At 45.5% G+C, this 21,013-nt stretch overlaps 1 protein-coding gene and 1 non-coding gene across 2 annotated transcripts in view; both read left to right on the top strand.

The window, feature by feature from the left end:
- MYBBP1A (MYB binding protein 1a) overlaps positions 1-21,013 on the top strand; it is an 88,153-nt gene that overhangs the window by 30,131 nt on the left and 37,009 nt on the right. Inside the window, exons 10-13 of the mRNA XM_056556412.1 lie at positions 6,300-6,410; positions 6,913-7,038; positions 16,849-17,055; positions 18,898-19,006. Of these exons, the coding sequence (XP_056412387.1) occupies positions 6,300-6,410; positions 6,913-7,038; positions 16,849-17,055; positions 18,898-19,006 (553 nt within the window). The remainder of the gene's footprint in view (positions 1-6,299; positions 6,411-6,912; positions 7,039-16,848; positions 17,056-18,897; positions 19,007-21,013) is intronic.
- On the top strand, positions 3,702-3,889 carry LOC130359994 (U2 spliceosomal RNA). Its single transcript, XR_008890515.1, has one exon. It is a non-coding gene; the product is annotated as a U2 spliceosomal RNA (small nuclear RNA).

Below are 21,013 nucleotides of genomic sequence, written 5' to 3'. Positions count from 1 at the left end.
GCTCTGGTGGCCCCCCCTTCTTCTCTAAGGGCGGTCATTCCTTCCCCTTCACTGGCAGGTTGTTACAACGGATGCCAGCCTGTCGGACTGGGGTGGTGTGTTCAGGCATTGGACGGTTCAGGGACTCTGGTCTCCCAGAGAGGCCCTTCTTCCGATAAACATATTGGAATTACGGGCGATTCTTCTTTGTCTTCTTCATTGGGAGTCCCGGCTTCAGTCCAATCCTGTCCGCGTCCAGTCGGACAACGCCACGGCCGTGGCGTACATAAATCGACAAGGCGGCACTCGCAGCTCGGCAGCCATGGCTGAGGTGACCAAGATTCTCATCTGGGCGGATGTTCCGGCCATTTCGGCGATTCACATTCCGGGAGTGCTCAACTGGGAAGCAGACTTCCTAAGTCGGTCCTCACCCGACCCTGGCGAGTGGTCTCTTCATCCAGAGGTTTTCGCGCAACTCTGCGACCTCTGGGGCATTTCGGACGTGGACCTCTTCGCGTCCCGACACAATAGGAAGATCCTTCCTTTTGTGTCCAAGTCCCGGGACCCTCAGGCTCTGGCCGTGGACGCCCTAGTGATTCCTTGGGCGGGGTTTGCCCTACCCTATCTGTTCCCTCCCCTTCCGCTCCTTCCCAGGGTTCTGAGGAAGCTCAAAATAGAGAACATCCCCGCCATTATGGTAGTTCCAGATTGGCCCCAAAGGTCGTGGTACGCCGACGTAGTCAGGCTCCTGGACGACGCTCCACTGCGCCTTCCGCTCCGTCCGGACCTGCTCTCTCAGGGTCCCCTTTGCTACCCCAATTTACAGTCGCTGCATTTGACGGCGTGGCGGTTGAGACAACGGTTTTGAGGGCCCGCGGGTTCTCTTCCCAAGTCATTCACACCATGCTCAGGGCTCGTAAGCCCTCCTCCGCAAGAATTTACCACCGTACTTGGCGGTCTTATTTTCGTTGGTGTGAAGCTCAGGACTTATCCCCTGTAACCTTCTCGGTTCCCCGTCTTCTCTACTTATTGCAGTCTGGTAATGAACTGGGGTTGTCTCTCAGTTCCCTTAAAGGTCAGGTTTCGGCCCTTGCTATTCTTTTCCAGCGGCCCCTGGCTTCTAATTCTCATGTCCGGACCTTCCTTCAAGGAGTGGCGCATGCTGTTCCTCATCGGTCACCCTCTCCTCCATGGGACTTGAATTTGGTTCTGAGTGCCCTCCAGGGTGCACCCTTTGAGCCTCTTAGAGAGGTGTCCCTCTGCCTCCTTTCTTGGAAAGTGGCGTTTCTTGTTGCTATCACCTCCATCCTGAGGGTGTCTGAATTGGCAGCTCTTTCCTGCCGTTCTTTGTTTCTGGTGATCCACCAGGACAAGGTTGTTTTCCGGCCAGATCCTTCCTTTTTGCCTAAGGTGGTTTCTGCCTTTCATCTCAATGAGGAAATTGTCCTCTCGTCTTTTTGTCCTGCTCCTTCTCATCCTAAGGTGCAGAACTGTTTGCTCTTATCTCTCAATCACTTCTTTGTTTTGTCAGTGTGATTCCTTTTTCGTCCTTAGGGAAGGTCGTCGCAAGGGACAACCTGCTTCCAAGTCCACCATTTCTCGGTGGATTCGGTCCGCCATTTCGGAAGCCTATCGCTGTAAGGGGAAGATTCTTCCTTTCAGGGTTGTGGCTCATTCTACCCGTTCTGTTGGGGCATCCTGGGCTCTCCAGAATAGAGCCTCGGCCTCGCAGATTTGCAAGGCGGCTACCTGGTCGTCTTTGCACACTTTCTCGAGGTTCTACCGAGTTCATACTTTTGCATCGGCTGATGCTAGTCTGGATCGTAAAGTGTTGCAGGCGGCAGTGGATCGGCCATCTGCCTGACTGCTTATCTGCCGACCCAAGTGACGGCTTTGGTATGTCCCACAGTCTGTGTCCCCCAATGGAGCCGATAGAGAAAAGGAGATTTTTTTTTTTTTACTTACCGTAAAATCTCTTTCTCGGAGGATCCATTGGGGGACACAGCTCCCGCCCTCTTTGGGGTTTCCTTTGGTTCTCTGTCCGAGGGTGTGTTCAGTTATGTTCTTTCTTCTGGTTCTCGGACAGTTTTGGGTTTTTCTTTGACCTGTTGGTCTCCTCCTGTTGCTCTGGAACTTAAACTGATTAGCTCAGGGCCTGAAGGCGGGTATATCCCTCTGGGAGGAGCCGACCTTTTTTATTACCATAGTGTCACACCTCCTAGAGAAAGCAGCATACACCCACAGTCTGTGTCCTCCAATGGATCCTCCGAGAAAGAGATTTTACCGTAAGTAAACACAAATCTCCTTTTAATTAACCCAGTGATTGACTTCTGGTTTATTATCTCTTTTTTTATGTAGGGCTTGACATATAATCTTTAAAAAGCCATGTCTTTTTGTCATGATTGTGACCTGCTAGGGAAAAAAAAATTTGACGAAGTTATTACTATCATTACGATCATTACTGATTTTACTCATATATAACTAGTACCAATATCTTAATTCTCTGTCCATATGACGCTTTTCTCAACCGCCTTATTGGGGTGGACGCAGAGACCATGGGTATTATGCTGCTGTCCACTAGGAGGCTGACACTAAGCAAAAAAAGTCTGCTCCTCCCAGCAAGATATAACAGCCCACTAGCACTGAGCTAATCAGTTTTAGCTTGGTGTCACTAGGAGGCAGACACAGGTCTGGAGTTCTCCAGACCTGGTCTTCTATCTTATTATTTTCTAGCTAGGTACGTCTAGTTAGCATTTTTTACTTTATTACTAGGTTGGGCGACAGGAGCATGGCGCTACCTGATCTCCCACATGCGACAAAGGGGCCTGGTGAATAAAGTATGGGCCGTTAACTTCTTATCGCCAATGGTCAGCACTTGGCGGTAGTACCTTGGGTCCTGGTCTCCCACTTGCCCCTGCCCGCCTTGTTATGGCAGCTTGGCGCGATGCAGTGCGGCCTTTAGCTGAATGATGACTTCAAGGGTGAGTATGAGAAGATGGAGTCCGCGGGTGAGTATGATCTTCAGCCCCTCCCTTCTCTCCCCCTTGGGTCCCCCTTCTCTGTCGTGCACAGCTCCTCAGCCGCCACTACACATGACTGTGCTGGGCCGGTCCCCTCATGTCCTCTGGCGCCACGTGGTGGGCACAATTCCCCCCCTCCCCACGTCCATTCTCCCATTGCCGCACTCTGTTTGTTTTTCTGTGCCTGGACGTGTTTTTTTTTCATAACTCCTCTCAGAGACTCTGCTTGCTGCCTGTGTCTCTGGGGCAGCAGGTCTCTGCTCCCCTTGTGGCTGCCACACGCCTGGTCGGCGAGTTGAAGGGATCTTGTTCCCCCACTAGCAGTCTTGCCGCATCTGTCAGACCTGTATTGCGGCCAGGCTCAGTGAGCTGGCCACATGTTATTACTTTGCAGACTTGACCCTCTTTAGACAGAGGGTCTCCAGTGCCACGTGGCTGGACAGGGCAGCAGTGGAAATGGGACTGGCCACGACATGCATCCAGTCCACGGCCTAGTCTCTGCAGCAGCTGCTCGGGAGGCGCAGTTTCCAGTGCGCCTTCTTTTTCCAGGCGCCCGGCGGCCTGATCGTGTGGCCTTCACCCCGTCCATGCGGCCAGAGCTTCTTTGTTTACTGTACTGTAGGCCTCCTGCAGGCGGCATCGGCGGAGTGTGTTTTTTCCCTCAGATCCACTGCCTTCCTCGTATGCCTTCAGGGCATTCTTATTGATCCTTGGCTTGTTGGTTAAGATCAAGTGTAGTATCTGTTATCAGTTTAATATCTGCTATGTCCCCTATGCGGGAACCATATATTGAATACATTTTTCATAACGGGGGCCGATTTTGAAGCTTGCTTCCCTTGCCCTAGGCGTGTGACTGATAGGTCTGTTTCTGCAGGCTCAGTGCACCTCACATGTTGGAATGCTTGGCTTTTGCTCATATATGTGGCACAAGCCTTGTGCATTGTACCCTTATGCTCAAATAGGCTGCGGACCTAGAGTCCACACTAGGTGCTTTTCGCCCCTGTTCATGAGTAACCTCTCTTTCGTGTTTTCCCAGCTTTCCCTTGCACCCCATTAGTCATTTTCGCTGGGGTGTGCAGTTATGCCAGAGGTTCCCACTTGGGGACTGTAACCAGAGTTGCTCGCCAAGGGTGGTTAACACTGTTGCCTTGCAATGCCGGGGTCCTGGGTTCAGATCCCTCCAAGGACAACATCTACAGGATGTTCTCTGTGCGTTTGCACAGGAAATGACATTCAGCCACCGGCCACCCTTATAGCACCCGTGGTTGCAGCTTCGGTACCTTGCTATTTGTCAAAGTTGACTTTTGTTATTAATCCCTCTGCGATGTCCAAGAAGGACATGATGTCCATGCCTGCAGTCCTGGTGCACTGCCGCATGTGGGTGTTGTCGGGAGGGTTTCCCGCCATGCACCCAGGTTTCCCAGACGTCCTTGGAGACAACCTAGCTATGTCCCTGCAGTTGCAAGGTACCTTCTAAGGCAGCAGCATCCGATTTACATGGGTGATGTCCCGTTGGTTTGCCGTAGAGTTGGTTCCTAGTATGAGGGATCCAGTGGGTGACCCTGCATATTCCTACAGTGCTCTGTGGCAATGGAATCCACCTTTTTTCCCCCTTGGAGGGGGGGGATATCATTGGCCTCTCTGTGCCAGTGGTTCGCGTGTTTCCTGCTGTAGCCTACACAGTGGCAGGGAGCCTGCTCTAGCCGTTTATTTTCCTTCCTTATGGGTGGAGTTGTTTAGTGTCTCTGCCATTGCAGAGGTACCTTCATGTCAAGGTATTTTCTCCGTCTCATTTTTCCTTCTATGGAAAGGGTGTATTAGTGGTTCGGCTACGCACTAGTATTGCCTACTTTGGGATGCCTACCGTTGCTCATACATCTTGGCTTGCCCCCCCCCCCCCCCTCTGGAGTTTGGGTGGAGTTTCCTAGGTTTCCGCTATTTCACAAGCAGTCTTTGCATTTCTCCTCCTCTTCTAGGCAGAGTGCTGTCTGTCTTCTATGCTTCCTCCTGTAGTTGATTCAGCCATCTCGTTGAACCCTTCCGCTACCGGCTTGGGGGTAGCTTATTGGGTCTCTGCTATCGAGGTTCAGCCCGGACAGGCAAGGTGACTTTTTTTTTTTTTTTTTTATTAGCCTACATAGAGGCCTTACTTCATACTCTCTCTCGATGTTCCAGTCCGTTCCGACCATTGGAGTCCCCTACTTGATTGGCCTTTTTGGAGTTTTGCTTTATTTCTTTGTCCCATTCTAGCGGCTCTGGTATCCAACTTCTGAGCCTTGCCTTCTTGCTGGGTGTGCTCAGCTGTATTTTTATTTTTCTTGTTCCCTCTCCTCTGCCCTATGGTTGCGGTTGGACTCCAGTCAGGGCTCTCCCTTCCAGCTTCTCTGTCGCCTTTCTCTTCTTGGAGTGGAGTTTTCTCGCCATGTTTGCCTTACTTGGACGAATCTCTGCATTAGGGGTTCTCTTATCTATCTCTCTTCTGCGTTTCGGCCAGGCCTTGGTGGGCCAGCGTCTTGTCTTTTCATCAGAGGTGTTTTCCACTCTCCTGCCAGGATCGATTTCGGTCCTGCAGGCCTCCAGGGCGACCATTTGTTGTCTTATTTGGTTGCCTGTCGGATTCCAGTCCCTGCACAGTTCCTTCCTTTTTTGGGGTCCTGGCTCGCTCCTCATGTTTTGCGGGGGGCTTCCGGGTGGTTGGTTTCTGGTTTCCTGGTTTTCTCCAAGCCTCGTCAACTTTATTGGACAAATAGTTATGGCTCAGTCTCTGGCCTGACCTTCCCTTCTCTGGTGGTTCTTTTTCACACCCCAGGGACTGCTTTGGGACGTCCCATTGTCTGTGTCCCTCAATAAGGCGACCGAGAAAAGGAGATTTTTATTTTTTATTGACCTTAAAATATCTTTCTTGTAGCCTTCATTGGGGGACACAGCACCCACCCGCCCAACCTGGTCAGGTTGTTTGTTGCCTGTTATTACTTTTGGCCTTTGGACGTTTTTTCCCTTTTTGTGGTTTGGCTTCTCCTACTGCTTTCTGACACAACTGATAAGCTCTGTGCCTGTGGGCGGGTATATCCTTCTGGGAGGAGCCGACTTCTTTTTTTTTTTTTTTGCCTAGTGTCAGCCTCCTAGTGGCAGCAGCATAATACCCATGGTCTCTGTGTCCCCCAGTGAAGGATACGAGAGATTTTATGGTGAGTACAAAAAAAATCTCCTATTTGCTGCTATTAATAAAACTAGTTTTGGATATATAGCCAGTTCTCCTAATATTGAGCAATCTCTCCTTATGTCTTTTTACATTCGCAGAAATGATCATTTTGTCTTCCGACTGAGGAAATGGATTATTCCTCGTCTTACCAGCATCATTGACAATGCTCAGGTGAAGAGAGAAGAGAGCCAGGTCATGGACATTGCACGGTAAGTCCTTTTTATCTTACACATTTCTTATCCCAATAATCAATTTATTTTAAAATTACTTTGAAAACATTGAAAATTAATTCAGAAATTATTATTTCCTTCTCCCCAATACACAGGGTTGGGATGTAGTGTGGGGGAAGGGTTAGTGCTCCTTTTTGTAAATTTTAATTGTCTGTTGTTCCCTTGTTTTGTAAATCATGTAAAATGCTAAATTAAACAAAAAAAATGTGTATTTGAAAATATTTTAACCTCCTAACAATCCTATTAAGATTGGAATAAACCTCCTGAAAATATCACTTTTTTTATTGTCTGGTTTAAGTGTACGTAAATCTAGTTGTGGCTTAACTCGGGTGCCTTCAATTTTATGTGTTCAGTTATTTATTTTAATCCATTTAGACGAGCCTGTGCTCTGCTTGGACCAAACTGTATTGACCTTGACCTGTGCCCTAAGCATAGCTTGGGTTTAATTGTAAGTGGTTAATCTGTGGTTTATCTTGTGCAGGTTTATATTGTTTCATGCATTTTTTGATGCAAAAAAGTCAGTCTCCGATATTCCTGAAACACAAGTATGCCTGTCTGTGCCTTTGGATGACAGAACACGATCACATGTAGCTGATAGTTTTTTTAGGTAAGTTAAGAACCCTTTTTATGGTTTTCTCCTTTCAAATGTTACATAATCAATGCCATATCTAGAACCATATCAATGCAGGTTCCAGGTTTGTATCCACTTGTCTATCACTAACACATCTTTCTAGAGTAGCCTGGCGATCATTGTGTAGGGAGTGGGTGCAGGAGCTGCCAGTCATTTAACCACCTGTCATGGACAGTAGGGATTTTCCTTAAACAATGAATGAATACATGTTTAACCCCTTAAGGACACATGACGTTCTCATACGTCTCCATTTCCGAGTCCTTAAGGACACATGACGTATGAGAACGTCATGTGTTTTACCGGCCCCCCGCAACCATCTGGAGCGGAGCCGGTCCCCGATGCCTGCTGAAATCGTTCAGCAGGCATCGGGGCATATCGCCCAGGGGGGTCATTATGACCCCCCATGTCGGCGATGGCCGCAGATCGCTGGACAATTCAGTCCAGCGATCTGCGGCGGATTCCGGGTCAATCGGGTCTCCAGTGACCCGGTGACCCGGAATTATTGGCTGATCGGGGCCGTCAGAGACGGCCCCGAACAGCCTAAGCCAGCAGGGGTGAGGTGGCACTGGTGCCACCTCACGATCACCCTGATTCGTCGGCCGGATTACCGGCCGACCAATCAGGGCGCCTGCTGCGGGTGTCACTCCCGCAACCCGCTCCGCCCCTCTTCCGGAGGACGTGAGCGGGTGCGGGACGTGCACCCCGGGTGCTGGGGACCCCGATCCCCGGCGCCCCTGTTGGGATCGGGGCCCCAGGAACAGCGGCGGCGGCGGAGACGACGAGGGACTGACCTGTGCGGCTGGATCGTTGGAGGTGAGTGACAGCCTCCTGCTGTTGCTTAGCAACAGCTCCCAGCATGCAAAAAGGGCATGCTGGGAGCTGTAGTTATGCAACAGCAGGAGGCAGACCACCACAACTCCCAGCATGCCCTTATGGGCATGCTGGGACTTGTAGTTTTGCAACAGCTGGAGGCACATTCTTTCTCTGGAAAAGTGTACCTTCAGCTGTTGTGTAACTACAACTCCCAGCTTGCACAATCAGCTAAAGTGCATGCTGGGAGTTGTAGTGGTGCATCTGGTGGTTGCATAACTACAACTCCCAGCATGCCCGTTGGCTGTCGGTGACTGCTGAGAGTTTTTAGTTTTGCAACAGCTGAAGGCACACTGAGTTAAGTAGCAAACCAGTGTGTCTCCAGCTGTTGCAAAACTACAATCCCCAGCATCCCTAGCCAAAGTAGTATGCCTCCAGCTGTTGCATAACTACAACACCCAGCATGCCCTTCCGCTGCGTACATGCTGGGGGTTGTAGCTTTTGCAACAGCTGAAGGCGCACTGGTTGCAAAACACTGAGTTTGTTACCAAACTCGGTGTTTCACAACCAGTGTGCCTCCAGCTGTTGCAAAACTACAACTCCCAGCATGCACTGATAGACTGTACATGCTGGGAGTTGTAGTTTTGCAACAGCTGGATGTTCCCCCCCCCCCCCCACAGTGTACAGGGTACACTCACATGGGCGGAGGATTACAGTAAGTATCCGGCTGCAAGTTTGAGGTGCGGCAAAATTTCTGCCGCAGCTCAAACTGCCAGCGAGAAACTACTGTGAACCCCCCGCCCGTGCGACTGTACCCTAAAAACACTACACTACACTAACACACAATAAAATAAAAAGTAAAAAACACTACATATACACATACCCCTACACAGCCCCCCTCCCCAATAAAAATGAAAAACGTCTGGTACGCCACTGTTTCCAAAACGGAGCCTCCAGCAGTTGCAAAACTACAACTCCCAGCATGCACTGATAGACCGTACATGCTGGGAGTTGTAGTTTTGCAACAGCTGGAGGTATTTCCCCCCCAATGTGAATGTACAGGGTACACTCACATGGGCGGAGGATTACAGTAAGTATCCGGCTGCAAGTTTGAGCTGCGTCAAATTTTCTGCCGTAGCTCAAACTGCCAGCGAGAAACTACTGTGAACCCCCGCCCGTGCGACTGTACCCTAAAAACACTACACTACACTAACACAAAATAAAATAAAAAGTAAAAAACACTACATGTACACATACCCCTATACAACCCCCCTCCCCAATAAAAATTAAAAACGTCTGGTACGCCACTGTTTCCAAAACGGAGCCTCCAGCTGTTGCAAAACAACTACTCCCAGTATTGCCAGATAGCCGTTGACTGTCCAGGCATGCTGGGAGTTTTACAACAGCTGGAGGCACCCTGTTTGGGAATCACTGGCGTAGAATACCCCTATGTCCACCCCTATGCAAGTCCCTAATTTAGGCCTCAAATGCGCATGGCGCTCTCACTTTGGAGCCCTGTCGTATTTCAAAGCAACAGTTTAGGGCCACATATGGGGTATCGCCGTACTCGGGAGAAATTGGGCTTCAAATTTTGGGGGGTATTTTCTGCTATTACCCTTTTTAAAATTGTAAACATTTTGGGAAACCAAGCATTTTAGGTAAAAAAATATATATATTTTTTTACATATGCAAAAGTCGTGAAACACCTGTAGGGTATTAAGGTTCACATTACCCCTTGTTACGTTCCCCGAGGGGTCTAGTTTCCAAAATGGTATGCCATGTGTTTTTTTTTTTTTGCTGTCCTGGCACCATAGGGGCTTCCTAAATGCGGCATGCCCCCAGAGCAAAATTTGCTTTCAAAAAGCTAAATGTGACTCCTTCTCTTCTGAGACCTGTAGTGCGCCAGCAGAGCACTTTTCACACCCATATGGGGTGTTTTCTGAATCGGGAGAAATTGGGCTTCAAATTTTGGGGGGTATTTTCTGCTATTACCCTTTTAAAATTGTAAAAATTTTGGGAAACCAAGCATTTTAGGTAAAAAATATATATATTTTTTTACATATGCAAAAGTCGTGAAACACCTGTAGGGTATTAAGGTTCACATTACCCCTTGTTACGTTCCCCGAGGGGTCTAGTTTCCAAAATGGTATGCCATGTGTTTTTTTTTTTTTGCTGTTCTGGCACCATAGGGGCTTCCTAAATGCGGCATGCCCCCAGAGCAAAATTTGCTTTCAAAAAGCCAAATGTTACTCCTTCTCTTCTGAGACCTGTAGTGCGCCAGCAGAGCACTTTTCACCCCCATATGGGGTGTTTTCTGAATCGGGAGAAATTGGGCTTCAAATTTTGGGGGGTATTTTCCGCTATTACCCTTTTTAAAAATGTAAAATTTTTGGGAAACCAAGCATTTTAGGTAAAAAAAAATATATATTTTTTTTACATATGCAAAAGTCGTGAATCACCTGTAGGGTATTAAGGTTCACTTTACCCCTTGTTACGTTCCCTGAGGGGTCTAGTTTCCAAAATGGTATGCCATGTGTTTTTTTTTGCTGTCCTGGCACCATAGGGGCTTCCTAAATGCGGCATGCCCCCCAAAAACCATTTGTCGCTCCTTCCCTTCTGAGCCCTCTACTGCGCCCGCCGAACAATTAACATAGACATTTGAGGTATGTGCTTACTCGAGAGAAATTGGGTTTCAAATACAAGTAAAAATTTTGTCCTTTTTATCCCTTGCAAAAATTCAAAAATTGGGTCTACAAGAACATGCGAGTGTAAAAAAATGAAGATTTAGAATTTTCTCCTTCACTTTGCTACTATTCCTGTGAAACACCTAAAGAGTTAATACACTTACTGAATGTTTTTTTGAATACTTTAGGGGGTGTAGTTTTTATAATGGGGTCTTTTATGGGGTATTTCTAATATGAAGACCCTTCAAATCCACTTCAAAACTGAACTGGTCCCTGAAAAATAGTGAGTTTGAAAATTTTGTGAAAAATTTCAAAATTGCTGCTGAACTTTGAAGCCCTCTGGTGTCTTCCAAAAGTAAAAACTCATAAATTTTATGATGCAAACATAAAGTAGACATATTGTATATGTGAACCCAAAAAAAATATATTTTGAATATCCATTTTCCTTACAAGCAGAGAGCTTCAAAGTTAGAAAAATGCTAAATTTTCATTTTTTTCATCAAATTTGGGGATTTTTCACCAAGAAAGGATGCAAGTTACCATAAAATTTTACCACTAAGTTAAAGTAGAATATGTCACGAAAAAACAATCTCGGAATCAGAATGATAACTAAAAGCATCCCAGAGTTATTAATGTTTAAAGTGACAGTGGTCAGAATTGCAAAAAACGCTCCGGTCCTTAAGGTATAAAATGGCTCGGTCCTTAAGGGGTTAAGGATATATATAAATTATGGGGGGAATTCAAGAGTGGTGTAGGTGAACGTCTTTTTATCCCATTAATATGTGTGGTGCATTGTATGTGATAAATATGGTTCTGATCATATGGTACTTCCGTACTACTGCTGTCCACTGCCAGTATTAAGCCAATTAAAGGCTGGTGTAGATTTGCACCACAGTTGGCTCACTTGTCCCAAAAGATGTGCCAAACTGAAAATGCGTTAAACTCCTGACCACTGCAAAAAAATCATCAGACTCTAGACAAAAAATGTAAAATTCATAGTGGCTAACATACAGCAATTGAACAAATTTATTTTAACACTAATTTTTTTTGTACATTTTAGATTTTCTAAAGTGTAAACACAAGCTTTGTATTTTTTCAGACTCTATTTTCTTATGGTAAAACATAGGCTGTCATTGCAAATTAGAAAGTTGGACATTACTAAACCATTTTTTCTGTTCCGGGGCAAACTCTTTATTTCTGATAAAGTCAATGTTCACATACAAAGGGTAGAAAAAAATGATCTTATGCTACCCCTTTGCTATACCGCTTACCGCTCCAGTGTTTGTGTGTGGAAATCTAGGAAATTAAACTGCCTTAGGTTTGAAGAAGTGGCCCCTTCTCTCTGTGTCTCTCTCTTTCCCCAAACAAGAGATGTTGGACCATACCTTTTTGTTAAGACCCCTCTTATAGCATTGAATGGCATGAGCATTTATCCAAATGACTTCTTAGGGAGGATGCTGAGTGGCACGTGGGTGTCTTCTTCTTCTTCTTTTTTTTTTTTTTCTCTGTTAGATTTACTTTTAGATGTCTGCTCTCTCGGGTGGACTGAAGTATTTGGAACCTTTGAACATTTAGGGGGAGATATATCAAAACCTGTCTACAGGAAAAACTGTCCAGTTGCCTATAGCAACCAATCAGATAGCTTGTTTCATTTTCAGACGTCTTTTTAAAAATGAAAGACGAGATCTCATTGGGTGTTATAGGCAACTGCACCACTCTTCCTCTACACATGTTTTATTAAATCTCCCCGTTAGTCTTAATATTAAAGATATCAAGGGACATTTATCAAGGGATTTAAAGCTCTTTTTTTTTGCTTACAAGTCGCACAAAAAGTCGCATAAGCACCTACAAAAGAGTTTAGGAAAGTGAATTTTATTTTCCACTTTGCAGTGGTCAGGGATTTATCAAGTGCGAAAGTCGCAACCCCTCCAAAACAGTGTAAATGTAAGCCAGCTCGGATCTGGCTTATAAAATCTGCTCTCCAAAGCTGTTTTGTATTTGCCGGTGGCAGCCGTGATCACAGCTCCAGCGGGAAATATGATTACAACCCTATAACGGAGCCCAGGCTGGCATCATTTTGCAGCCGCCTGGGCTTTGTCATATTTTCTACCTGCTATCCTTACAAAGACAGGGACACTGCTTTACATTCCCCCCCTTTTGTCTCCCATCTACGCTGCATATCTCCCATCTGTCAGTGAGGGCATGCTGGGAATCGTAGTCTTGTAGCAGGGCGGAGATATGCGGCATGGGCGGGTGGGAGACAAGTGGGTGGGGGGACCCGGAGGGAACTTTGATATTACAGTAGGGGATTAAAAAACAATGCAACGGTGTGGTATGACACCTATCTTGGCTCTCCCCAGATTTTCTCCCCGGCATTTCTCCCCGTTTTTTTTTATTTTTTTTTTACCTCACCTGTAAGCGCTCCGGCAGGCTCAGGTTCAGGCTGCGGGTCTTCCGGGACTGCAGTGCCTGTAAAGCATTGAAAGTATGCCGAGTGACTATCCCTGCCTGCTCCTCTTCTGCACGGCGTAAGGGATGTCATTCCCTGCAGCCGCAGTGGGTGAAAGTGGCCGTAGCGGCGGTGACGTCCCTTACGCCGTGCAGAGGAGGAGCCAGCAGGGATCGTCACTCGGCATGCTTTCAATGCTTTACAGGCACTGCAGTCCCGGAAGACCCGCAGCCTGAACCTGAGCCTGCCGGAGCGCAGTCAGGTGAGGTAAAATAGAATGGGGGGGGGAAAGCCTGGAGAAAAACTGGGGCTCCTGCATATCTCCCGGCCTGGCTGCGGGATTCCCGGGCGGCTGCAGTGTTATGTCAACCCGGGCTCCCTTTGCTACGTCGCCGTGAGTTCATTGTAATTTCAAATTTCCCGCTGGGAAATTTCCCGGCCAGGGAGCAGAGTGCATTACTGCCCGCTTCCCTGGCTTGCTTGTCACCCACCGCACTGCGCGACTACAACTCCCAGCATGTCCTTAATGTAAGGGCATGCTGGGAGTTGTAGTTGTGTGGTGTGGGCGAGTGATTAGCTTGTCATCTGTCCCCGCTGCAGGACTACAACTTCCAGCATGCCTTTACAGTAAGGACATGTTGGGAGTTGTAGTTGTGCAGGCAAGTGACCATCTTTACCCGTCCCCACCTTACTGTAAGGGCATGCTGGAAGTTGTAGTCCTGCGGCATGTGACAAGCTTGTCACTTGCCCGCACATCTCCCGCACCGCACAACTACAACTCCCAGCATGTGCTTACGGTAAGGGCATGCTGGGAGTTGTAGTTGTGCGGCGCGGGAGATGTGCGAGCGGGTGACAATAAATATATTAATTAAAAATATATTTGGTTTACACAAGCGCTGGTGTGGAAGTAGTGGAATATACTAACCCTAACTGCAGCTAAATCAGAAAAAAACACCTTTCCCTGTATGTAGTGTTAAAAGTAAAATGAATGTTGATTAATAATTTTGGTCTGCGCTGTTAGGGGTGTGAGAAATAGTAGACATACCTGATCTTGTACTAAAGTTGTATCAATGACGAATGTATCTGTGCAGTTGGTGAGGATAGTGATATAACACAATAAATCTTTGCTGGATGCTTCTGAAAAGAGGGGGGATGGCAGTTAGGGATGTTTCACACTTGACATCTGGGTTAAGCATACAACATAGAGAAGTGTATACCTGATGTGGTGTTACATAGAATTAATGCATAGGAATGCTTCTGGCAATCTGTTGCTATGGGAGACGCCAGGTGGACGTTACGCTAGTTTGCGCTCTAAAAGATATAAAAAGTAAACTATGATAAGCAAAGTAAGAGGACCAGTACTTCATGTAGGTAACACGAATCAGTTCTAGGAATCAATTATACACTGGGGGTAACACTTTGCAAGATAGCAGGAGGATGAAATACCCCAAGTGTGATAGAGCGGTATAATAATGCAAGGTATGGCATTACCGATCTTTCATGCTCTGTCCGTCCATCCAGTGGTGTGTCTCCCCTATGGCATAGATCCCGTGAGTTGCTGGCTGCTCGTGTTATCTACTCGTTTCGGAAACTGTAAGTCTGTTTCCTTCGTCCCACTCCAGACAAAGGAAACCGACTTACAGTTTCCGAAACGTGTCGAGGTATTGTGGACCACAGGAGCCGCCGTAGTAGTGACGTCACTGCTTACCATCTGACTCCGAAATCGCACTGCAGTTCGATTGAGACGCCACTGGCCGGCGTGTTCTCCCGCTGCACTACAGGAGAACACAAGCAGCCAGCAACTCACGGGATCTACGCCGTAGTGGAGACACACCACTGGATGGAAGGACATGAAAGATCGGTAAAGCGATACCTTGCATTATTATACCGCCCTATCACACTTGAGGCATTTCATGCTCCTGTTATCTTGCAAAGTGTTACCCCCAGTGTATAATTAATTCCTAGAACTGGTTCGTGTTACCTACATGAAGTACTGGTCCTCTTCCTTTGCTTATCATAGTTTACTTTTTATATCTTTTAGAGCGCAAACTAGCGCAACGTCCATCTGGCATCTCCCATAGCAACAGATTGCCAGAAGCATTCCTATGCATTAATTCTATGTAACAACACATCAGGTGTACACTTCTCTATGTTGTATGCTTAATCCAGATGTCAAGTGTGAAACATCACTAACTGCCACCCCCCCCCCTCTTTTCAGAAGCATCCAGCAAAGATTTGTGTTCTATCACTATCCTCACCGACTACACAGATACATTCGTCATTGATACAACTTTACTACAAGATCAGGTACGCTTTATACACCTACTATTTCCCACACCCCTAACAGCGCAGACCAAAATTATTAATCAACAAATATATTAACTAACCTATTTTTTGTTTTCTGTTTTTTTTTTTTTCCCCCTCATTTCAGATCCGTGTATCTTGTGGAATACGTTGATGACCAGTGTTTTTTCTTTGTTTAATAAAAAATGGTTAACGAGGGCTTGTGGGGGAAGTGTTTTTTTTTTTTTTTTTTTTCATAAGAATATTTTTAAACGTGTTTTTCTTTTTTTTTCTTTACAAGCTTAGTAGTGGAAGTTGTCTAATAGACGGAGTCCATTACTAAGCTGGGCTTAGCATTAGCCACAAAAACAGCTAGCGCTAACCCCAATTTTTACCCCAGTTCCCAATGCCACAAGGGTGTGGGGAAGAGCCGGAACCAACAGGCCCAGAGCGTCAAAATGGTGCTCCTGGGCCTAAGCGGTAACAGGCTGGTATTAAGGCTGGGGAAGGCCAGTAACAATGGTCCTCGCCCACCCTGGTAACGTCAGGCTGTTGCTGCTTGGTTGGTATTTGGCTGAGAATAAAAATAGGGGGGACCCTTTGCCTTTTTATTTTTATTTTTTTTTTATATTTCATTATTTATGCATAAAATAAGCATTGGGTTCCCCCTATTTTTATTCTCAGCCAAATATCAACCAAGCAGCAACAGCCTGACATTACCAGGGTGGGCGAGGACCATTGTTACTGCCCCCCCCCCCCCCCCAGCCTAAATAACACCAGCCAGCCATTTTTAACGCTCCGGTCCTGTTGGTACCGGCTATTCCCGGCACCCCTGTGGCTGTGGGTACTGGGGTAATAATTAGAGGTTAGCGCTAGCTGTTTTTGTGGCTAATGCTAAGCCCTGCTTAGTAATGGACTCAGTCTATTAGACAGCTTCCACTACTAAGCCTGTCAAGTAAATGGAAAAAAAATAATGCAAAACGTTTAAAAAAAAATTATTCCAAAAAAACACTCCCCCCAAAAGTCCTCATTAACCATTTTATTAACAGTAAATATAAAAAAAGCTGGTCACTGTACTCCTCCGAATCTAAAGTAGTCCACAGGATACACGGATCTGAAATGAGAAGTAAAAAAAAAAGTACAAAAACAACTTGTGTATCTTTATTTATATATATATATATATATATATATATTATATAATATCTGTATATCGCATATTGTTTTTCATAGCTGCATAGTGGTGTTCTGAAGTCAATTATTGGTTTTTGCTTATGTGTGGTAAAAAAATGGTATTCAAAAGTAATTTATTGTTTTTTGCTTATGTGAGCCAAATTTATCAGCCCCCTATGATAGTATGATAAATGTGTCACACATAAGCAAAACTAAAGCAAAAAAATGCCTACAGAACTCTTACCAAAGCAATGATGATAAATGTCCCACTCTTTTTTTTTTTTTTTTTTTTTTTTTTTTTTTTATAATTCTGTGGTTGTCTTAAATTAAGAAAAGGGTGCAGTATTCATTCTAATCACACTATTTTTATGTAAAAACCTTCTTTTCCAGCTTGTTGTTTAATCTGAATGGGTTGCCTGTGTTAGGAGAAGGACCTCATGTTGATGCATTAAAGGAGAGGCACGTGGTTGGTGTTACTGCCGATGGCAGCTTGTGGATTTATTGCATGGTCCGCTACGCAGACGAGTTACTTTCACGTGGAAAGTATGTGACAGCTGTTAAACCATTTGGTGAAGAACAAAAAGATGCCTGGGATCGGTAAGACATTTCCAGTATCTTCTTCATGCACGATGAATGAAACAATATATCTTGTTTCTTGTATACATCGGGGGAGCTTACCTACTTTTCGTAAGGGTCCGCTATCCAGGTTTGCCATCATGTGAAGGTCTGAGCTGTACACTAAGGTCTTGTTAACACCTAGCAGTCATGGAAGAAAGAGGTGCTGCCTGTTCCAGAACATTAATACCCCAATAATAAGTCACAGGGTAATACTAGCTACTGAAGTATGGAGGATGTAAATATATAGCTCCCAGTATAACTGAATATTATACTGCCACACACAGTGCCCCTGGATATAATACTGCCGCACAACATGCCCCTGGGTATAATACTGCCACACACAGTGCCCCTGGATATAATACTGCTGCACAATGTGCCCCTGGGTATAATAAAGCTGAACACCGACCATGCTCCCGAATATTATACTGCTAGGCACCATGCCCCTGTGTATAATACTGCCTCACACCATGGGTATAACACTGCTACATTGCCAAACACTCTGCCCTGAATGAATAATTGTGCCACTATGCCATTGTGCCCCCCCCCCCAAATGTACTGTGACTCTCCAGCTGTGCAGACTACCACTCTCATCTTGCCCTGAACCAGCTGTAGGCCCGGACGATTCATGGCAGAGGTCCACCAGTTGAGTACCGCTAGTATACGTCAGGCTTAATGGAGGAAGGTTGTGCGTTGTTGTCCCTCCCCAATTGTATTCTATAGATTCTGGAGTTTTCTAACAAAATAACAATAAATCAGCTTGATTTGTTCATACATGAGCTTATTTGATCACTCAGGAGAAGACCGCATTTTCAGATCAGTTCTCTGATGGAGGTTCTATGTACAGGAATACAATTAAAAAAAAAAACTTATAAAAAAAATGCCGTAGTACGCTTTAAGGAGTCCATAGACTTTATAGGACATATGTCATCAAATTGCTATTTTGTTTGTGAATGTAGTTTTCTTAATTTTATCTAAACAAACTTCACATTCAGTGAGCGGACTGGTATGTCATATGACTGGCAGAAAGCCTTCTAGATTCCTTTAATAAAATGCATTGTTATAACCCAGTAATGTCGAGCTCCTTTTTAGAGTGAATTCACATGTAGCAGATTTCCTGCAACTGTCCTATTCGTCAGTAATATCTCCATTCAGACATGCCTGCAGCAAATCTGCTGCTTGTGAATTCACCCTTAAGGGAATCTGTCATGAGTAAAATATCGATGAGTGCATGTAAATTCTGTATGCTCATGAGAAGGGGACCATTCAGTGTGAGAAGTAACCCTAAATTATGTAGATTTCAGAATGCTTTTTATTGGGCAGAGCATCTTGTCAAGTCATGATTGATTTATGTCATGGCTGGGGCTATACACTGACCTTTTTATGGTGATATTTTCAGATTTTTATCTATTTAGTGACTCTTGCAGTCCTTGAAACTCTGACTTCATTTGAAATGCAGCTGTAAAAATAGACTATGAAATGCCTGTGTGTAGCACACAGACCTCAAGGGTTCTCGCACAATTTTTCAGATGTAATGTCTCACTAATAATTTGCGGACTATGCTTATAATTATAAACAATATATACAATGATACCCTAATGTCAAGCATTCATTCATGTTATACCAACATGGGTACAATAAATAGATAATGGCTTTTAGGTCATTTGCTGTAGCAGAATTTCCAAATGCATTTAATGTAGATTGTGTATTGCATATTTTCATTCTCAGATCATATTGTTGTTTGATCTGCTTTATTCATCCCCAAAATCCTTGGCATACAGTACAGGGTTTATATAACAGGTATAACCCTTTTTTTTTATCTAGAATGCTGCAGCAAGTGGAAAATCTCCAGAAGAAAGCCAAAAAATCAAGTAGCTTGGAACTATCAGCCTATCAGCAGCTGCTTTTGCTTGTTGGAATTCATCTTTTTAAGGTAAAGTAATCCAAAAAAAAAAGATATCTATACACACTACAACCCATGCAATGTCTTTTATTTCTGGATCCCATCCTTTTAAAGTTCCTTCTATCCATGTCTCTGAACTGATTATGCTATATCCGGCAGGTAATTCTGGAGACTTTAGTATATTCACCTATAAAGGGGTACACCAGTGGAAAGAGAGAATTTTTTTTTTTAAATCAACTGGTGCCAGATTTGTGAATTATTTATATTAAAAAAAAGTCTTAATCCTTCCAGTACTTATCAGCTACTATATACTACAGAAGTAGTTATTTTCTGTCTGACCACAGTGCTCTCTGCGGACACCCCTGTCCATGTCAGCAGCTGTCCAGAGCAGGAACAAATGCCCATAACAAACCTTTCCTACTCTGGACAGTTCCTGAAAAGGACAGTTGTGTCATCGGAGAGAACTGTGGTCAGAAAGAAAAGAACTATACAACTTCCTCTGGAGCATACAGCAGCTAGGTACTGGACGGATTAAGAATTTTATATAAAAGTAATTTTACAAATCTCTTTAACTTTCTGGCACCAGTTGATTAGAAAAAAATTGTTTTCCACCGGAGTACCCCTTTTAAGCAACAAGTGTCTATTTTTATTTCTCAATCGGCTCCATTGGGGGACACAGACCGTGGGTATATGCTGCTGTCACTAGGAGGCTTGACACTATGGTAATAAGAAAGTCGGCCCCTCCCAGCAGGGTATACCCGCCTATAGGCACCTGAGCTAACCAGTTTTAGCTCGGTGTCTCTAGGAGGCAGACGCTGGTCTGGTGTTCTTCAGACCTGGTCGCTTATTTTCTTAGTTAGGGAAGTTTAGTTAGAATTTCTCTCCCTTTATTATTTTCTTTTTTAGGTGGGGGTCTTAGGAACCCGGTGTTCACTGTTTCCCAATTTGCGAAGAAGGGGCACAGACATCGAGTCATGTACTGTCAACCCCTTCTCGCCAACGGTCAGCACCTGGTGTTGTACCTCATGGGTCCGGGTCCCCCTAACTCCCTGCTTATCTCGCTGTCTCAGCCCGGCATGATGCAGGTTAATAAATGAAGACTTCATTAGGTTTCTGCTGACAAGGTGAGTATTCTCCCTCTTTTTTTCTTGCAGGTTTCCCACATTCTGCACCTCTGGAGTCCCCCTACTTGGAGTCCACTCCTTTGTTCCCCTTGGGTACTGCCTGCTCAGCTATCCTGACATTGGGGGGGAGGGGGGGGGGGTTCTGTGGTGTGGACTGTTTTTTTTTCTTGTTTATTTTTCTTGTTTTTTTTTCTACTTTTCTTACTGCCAGGAGCATTTTCACTTTTCCCCTCTGCCTGTACTAAGATGCTGGCACTTTCGCTTCCACCACATCTTATGTGATGCGACCGGAGTGCGGGGTTCGTTCATTCTTTCATTCATTCATTCTCTTTCTTCCTCCCGGCTTTATTATAATATGTTCACCAGCTGTCTGGGGGGTCATTCATGTAATGGCTGCTGGCTCCTTGCAGGGGCTTAGCTCCGCCCTCTCTCGGCCGGCAGGATTTGCACCAATCAGTGCACTGCGTGCACGGCGGGCCCTGTTTCAGCCAATTAGAGGAAACCTGTCTCTAGACGGCCCCTTTTTCTTTTTTTTTTTTTTTCATTGGCCAGTTTGTTCTCTTCCTCACGGCTCTCCTCTCTGCAGCAGACCGGAGTTCACCTCACAGCTGTTGCATCTATGCCGGGGGACACAGACTATGGGGTGAGACTGTTACAACTTATTTCTCTGCATAATTATGTCCGAACCCAGAACTGTTCCTCCCTCTAGTCAGGTGGCAGGGGCTTTGGTCACCTATTATACCTGTGTGGGTTGCAAATCTAAAATGCCAGGTTCGGCTGAACCTACTTGTCCTGCCTGCACCCCCCCACCCTCCAGGTATAGCTACCAAAGATCCTCCACCAGACCCTGTGGGCTCTGCTCCCCCTCCGGAATGGGTGTCTTCTCTCTCCCACTCTATTTCTGACTTGGCAC

This window comes from Hyla sarda, chromosome 2, assembly GCF_029499605.1.
Source record: "Hyla sarda isolate aHylSar1 chromosome 2, aHylSar1.hap1, whole genome shotgun sequence".
NCBI classification, from domain to species: domain Eukaryota; kingdom Metazoa; phylum Chordata; class Amphibia; order Anura; family Hylidae; genus Hyla; species Hyla sarda.
The sequence above is the reverse complement of the archived record's forward strand: the minus strand, read 5'-3'. Positions and strand labels throughout refer to the sequence as shown.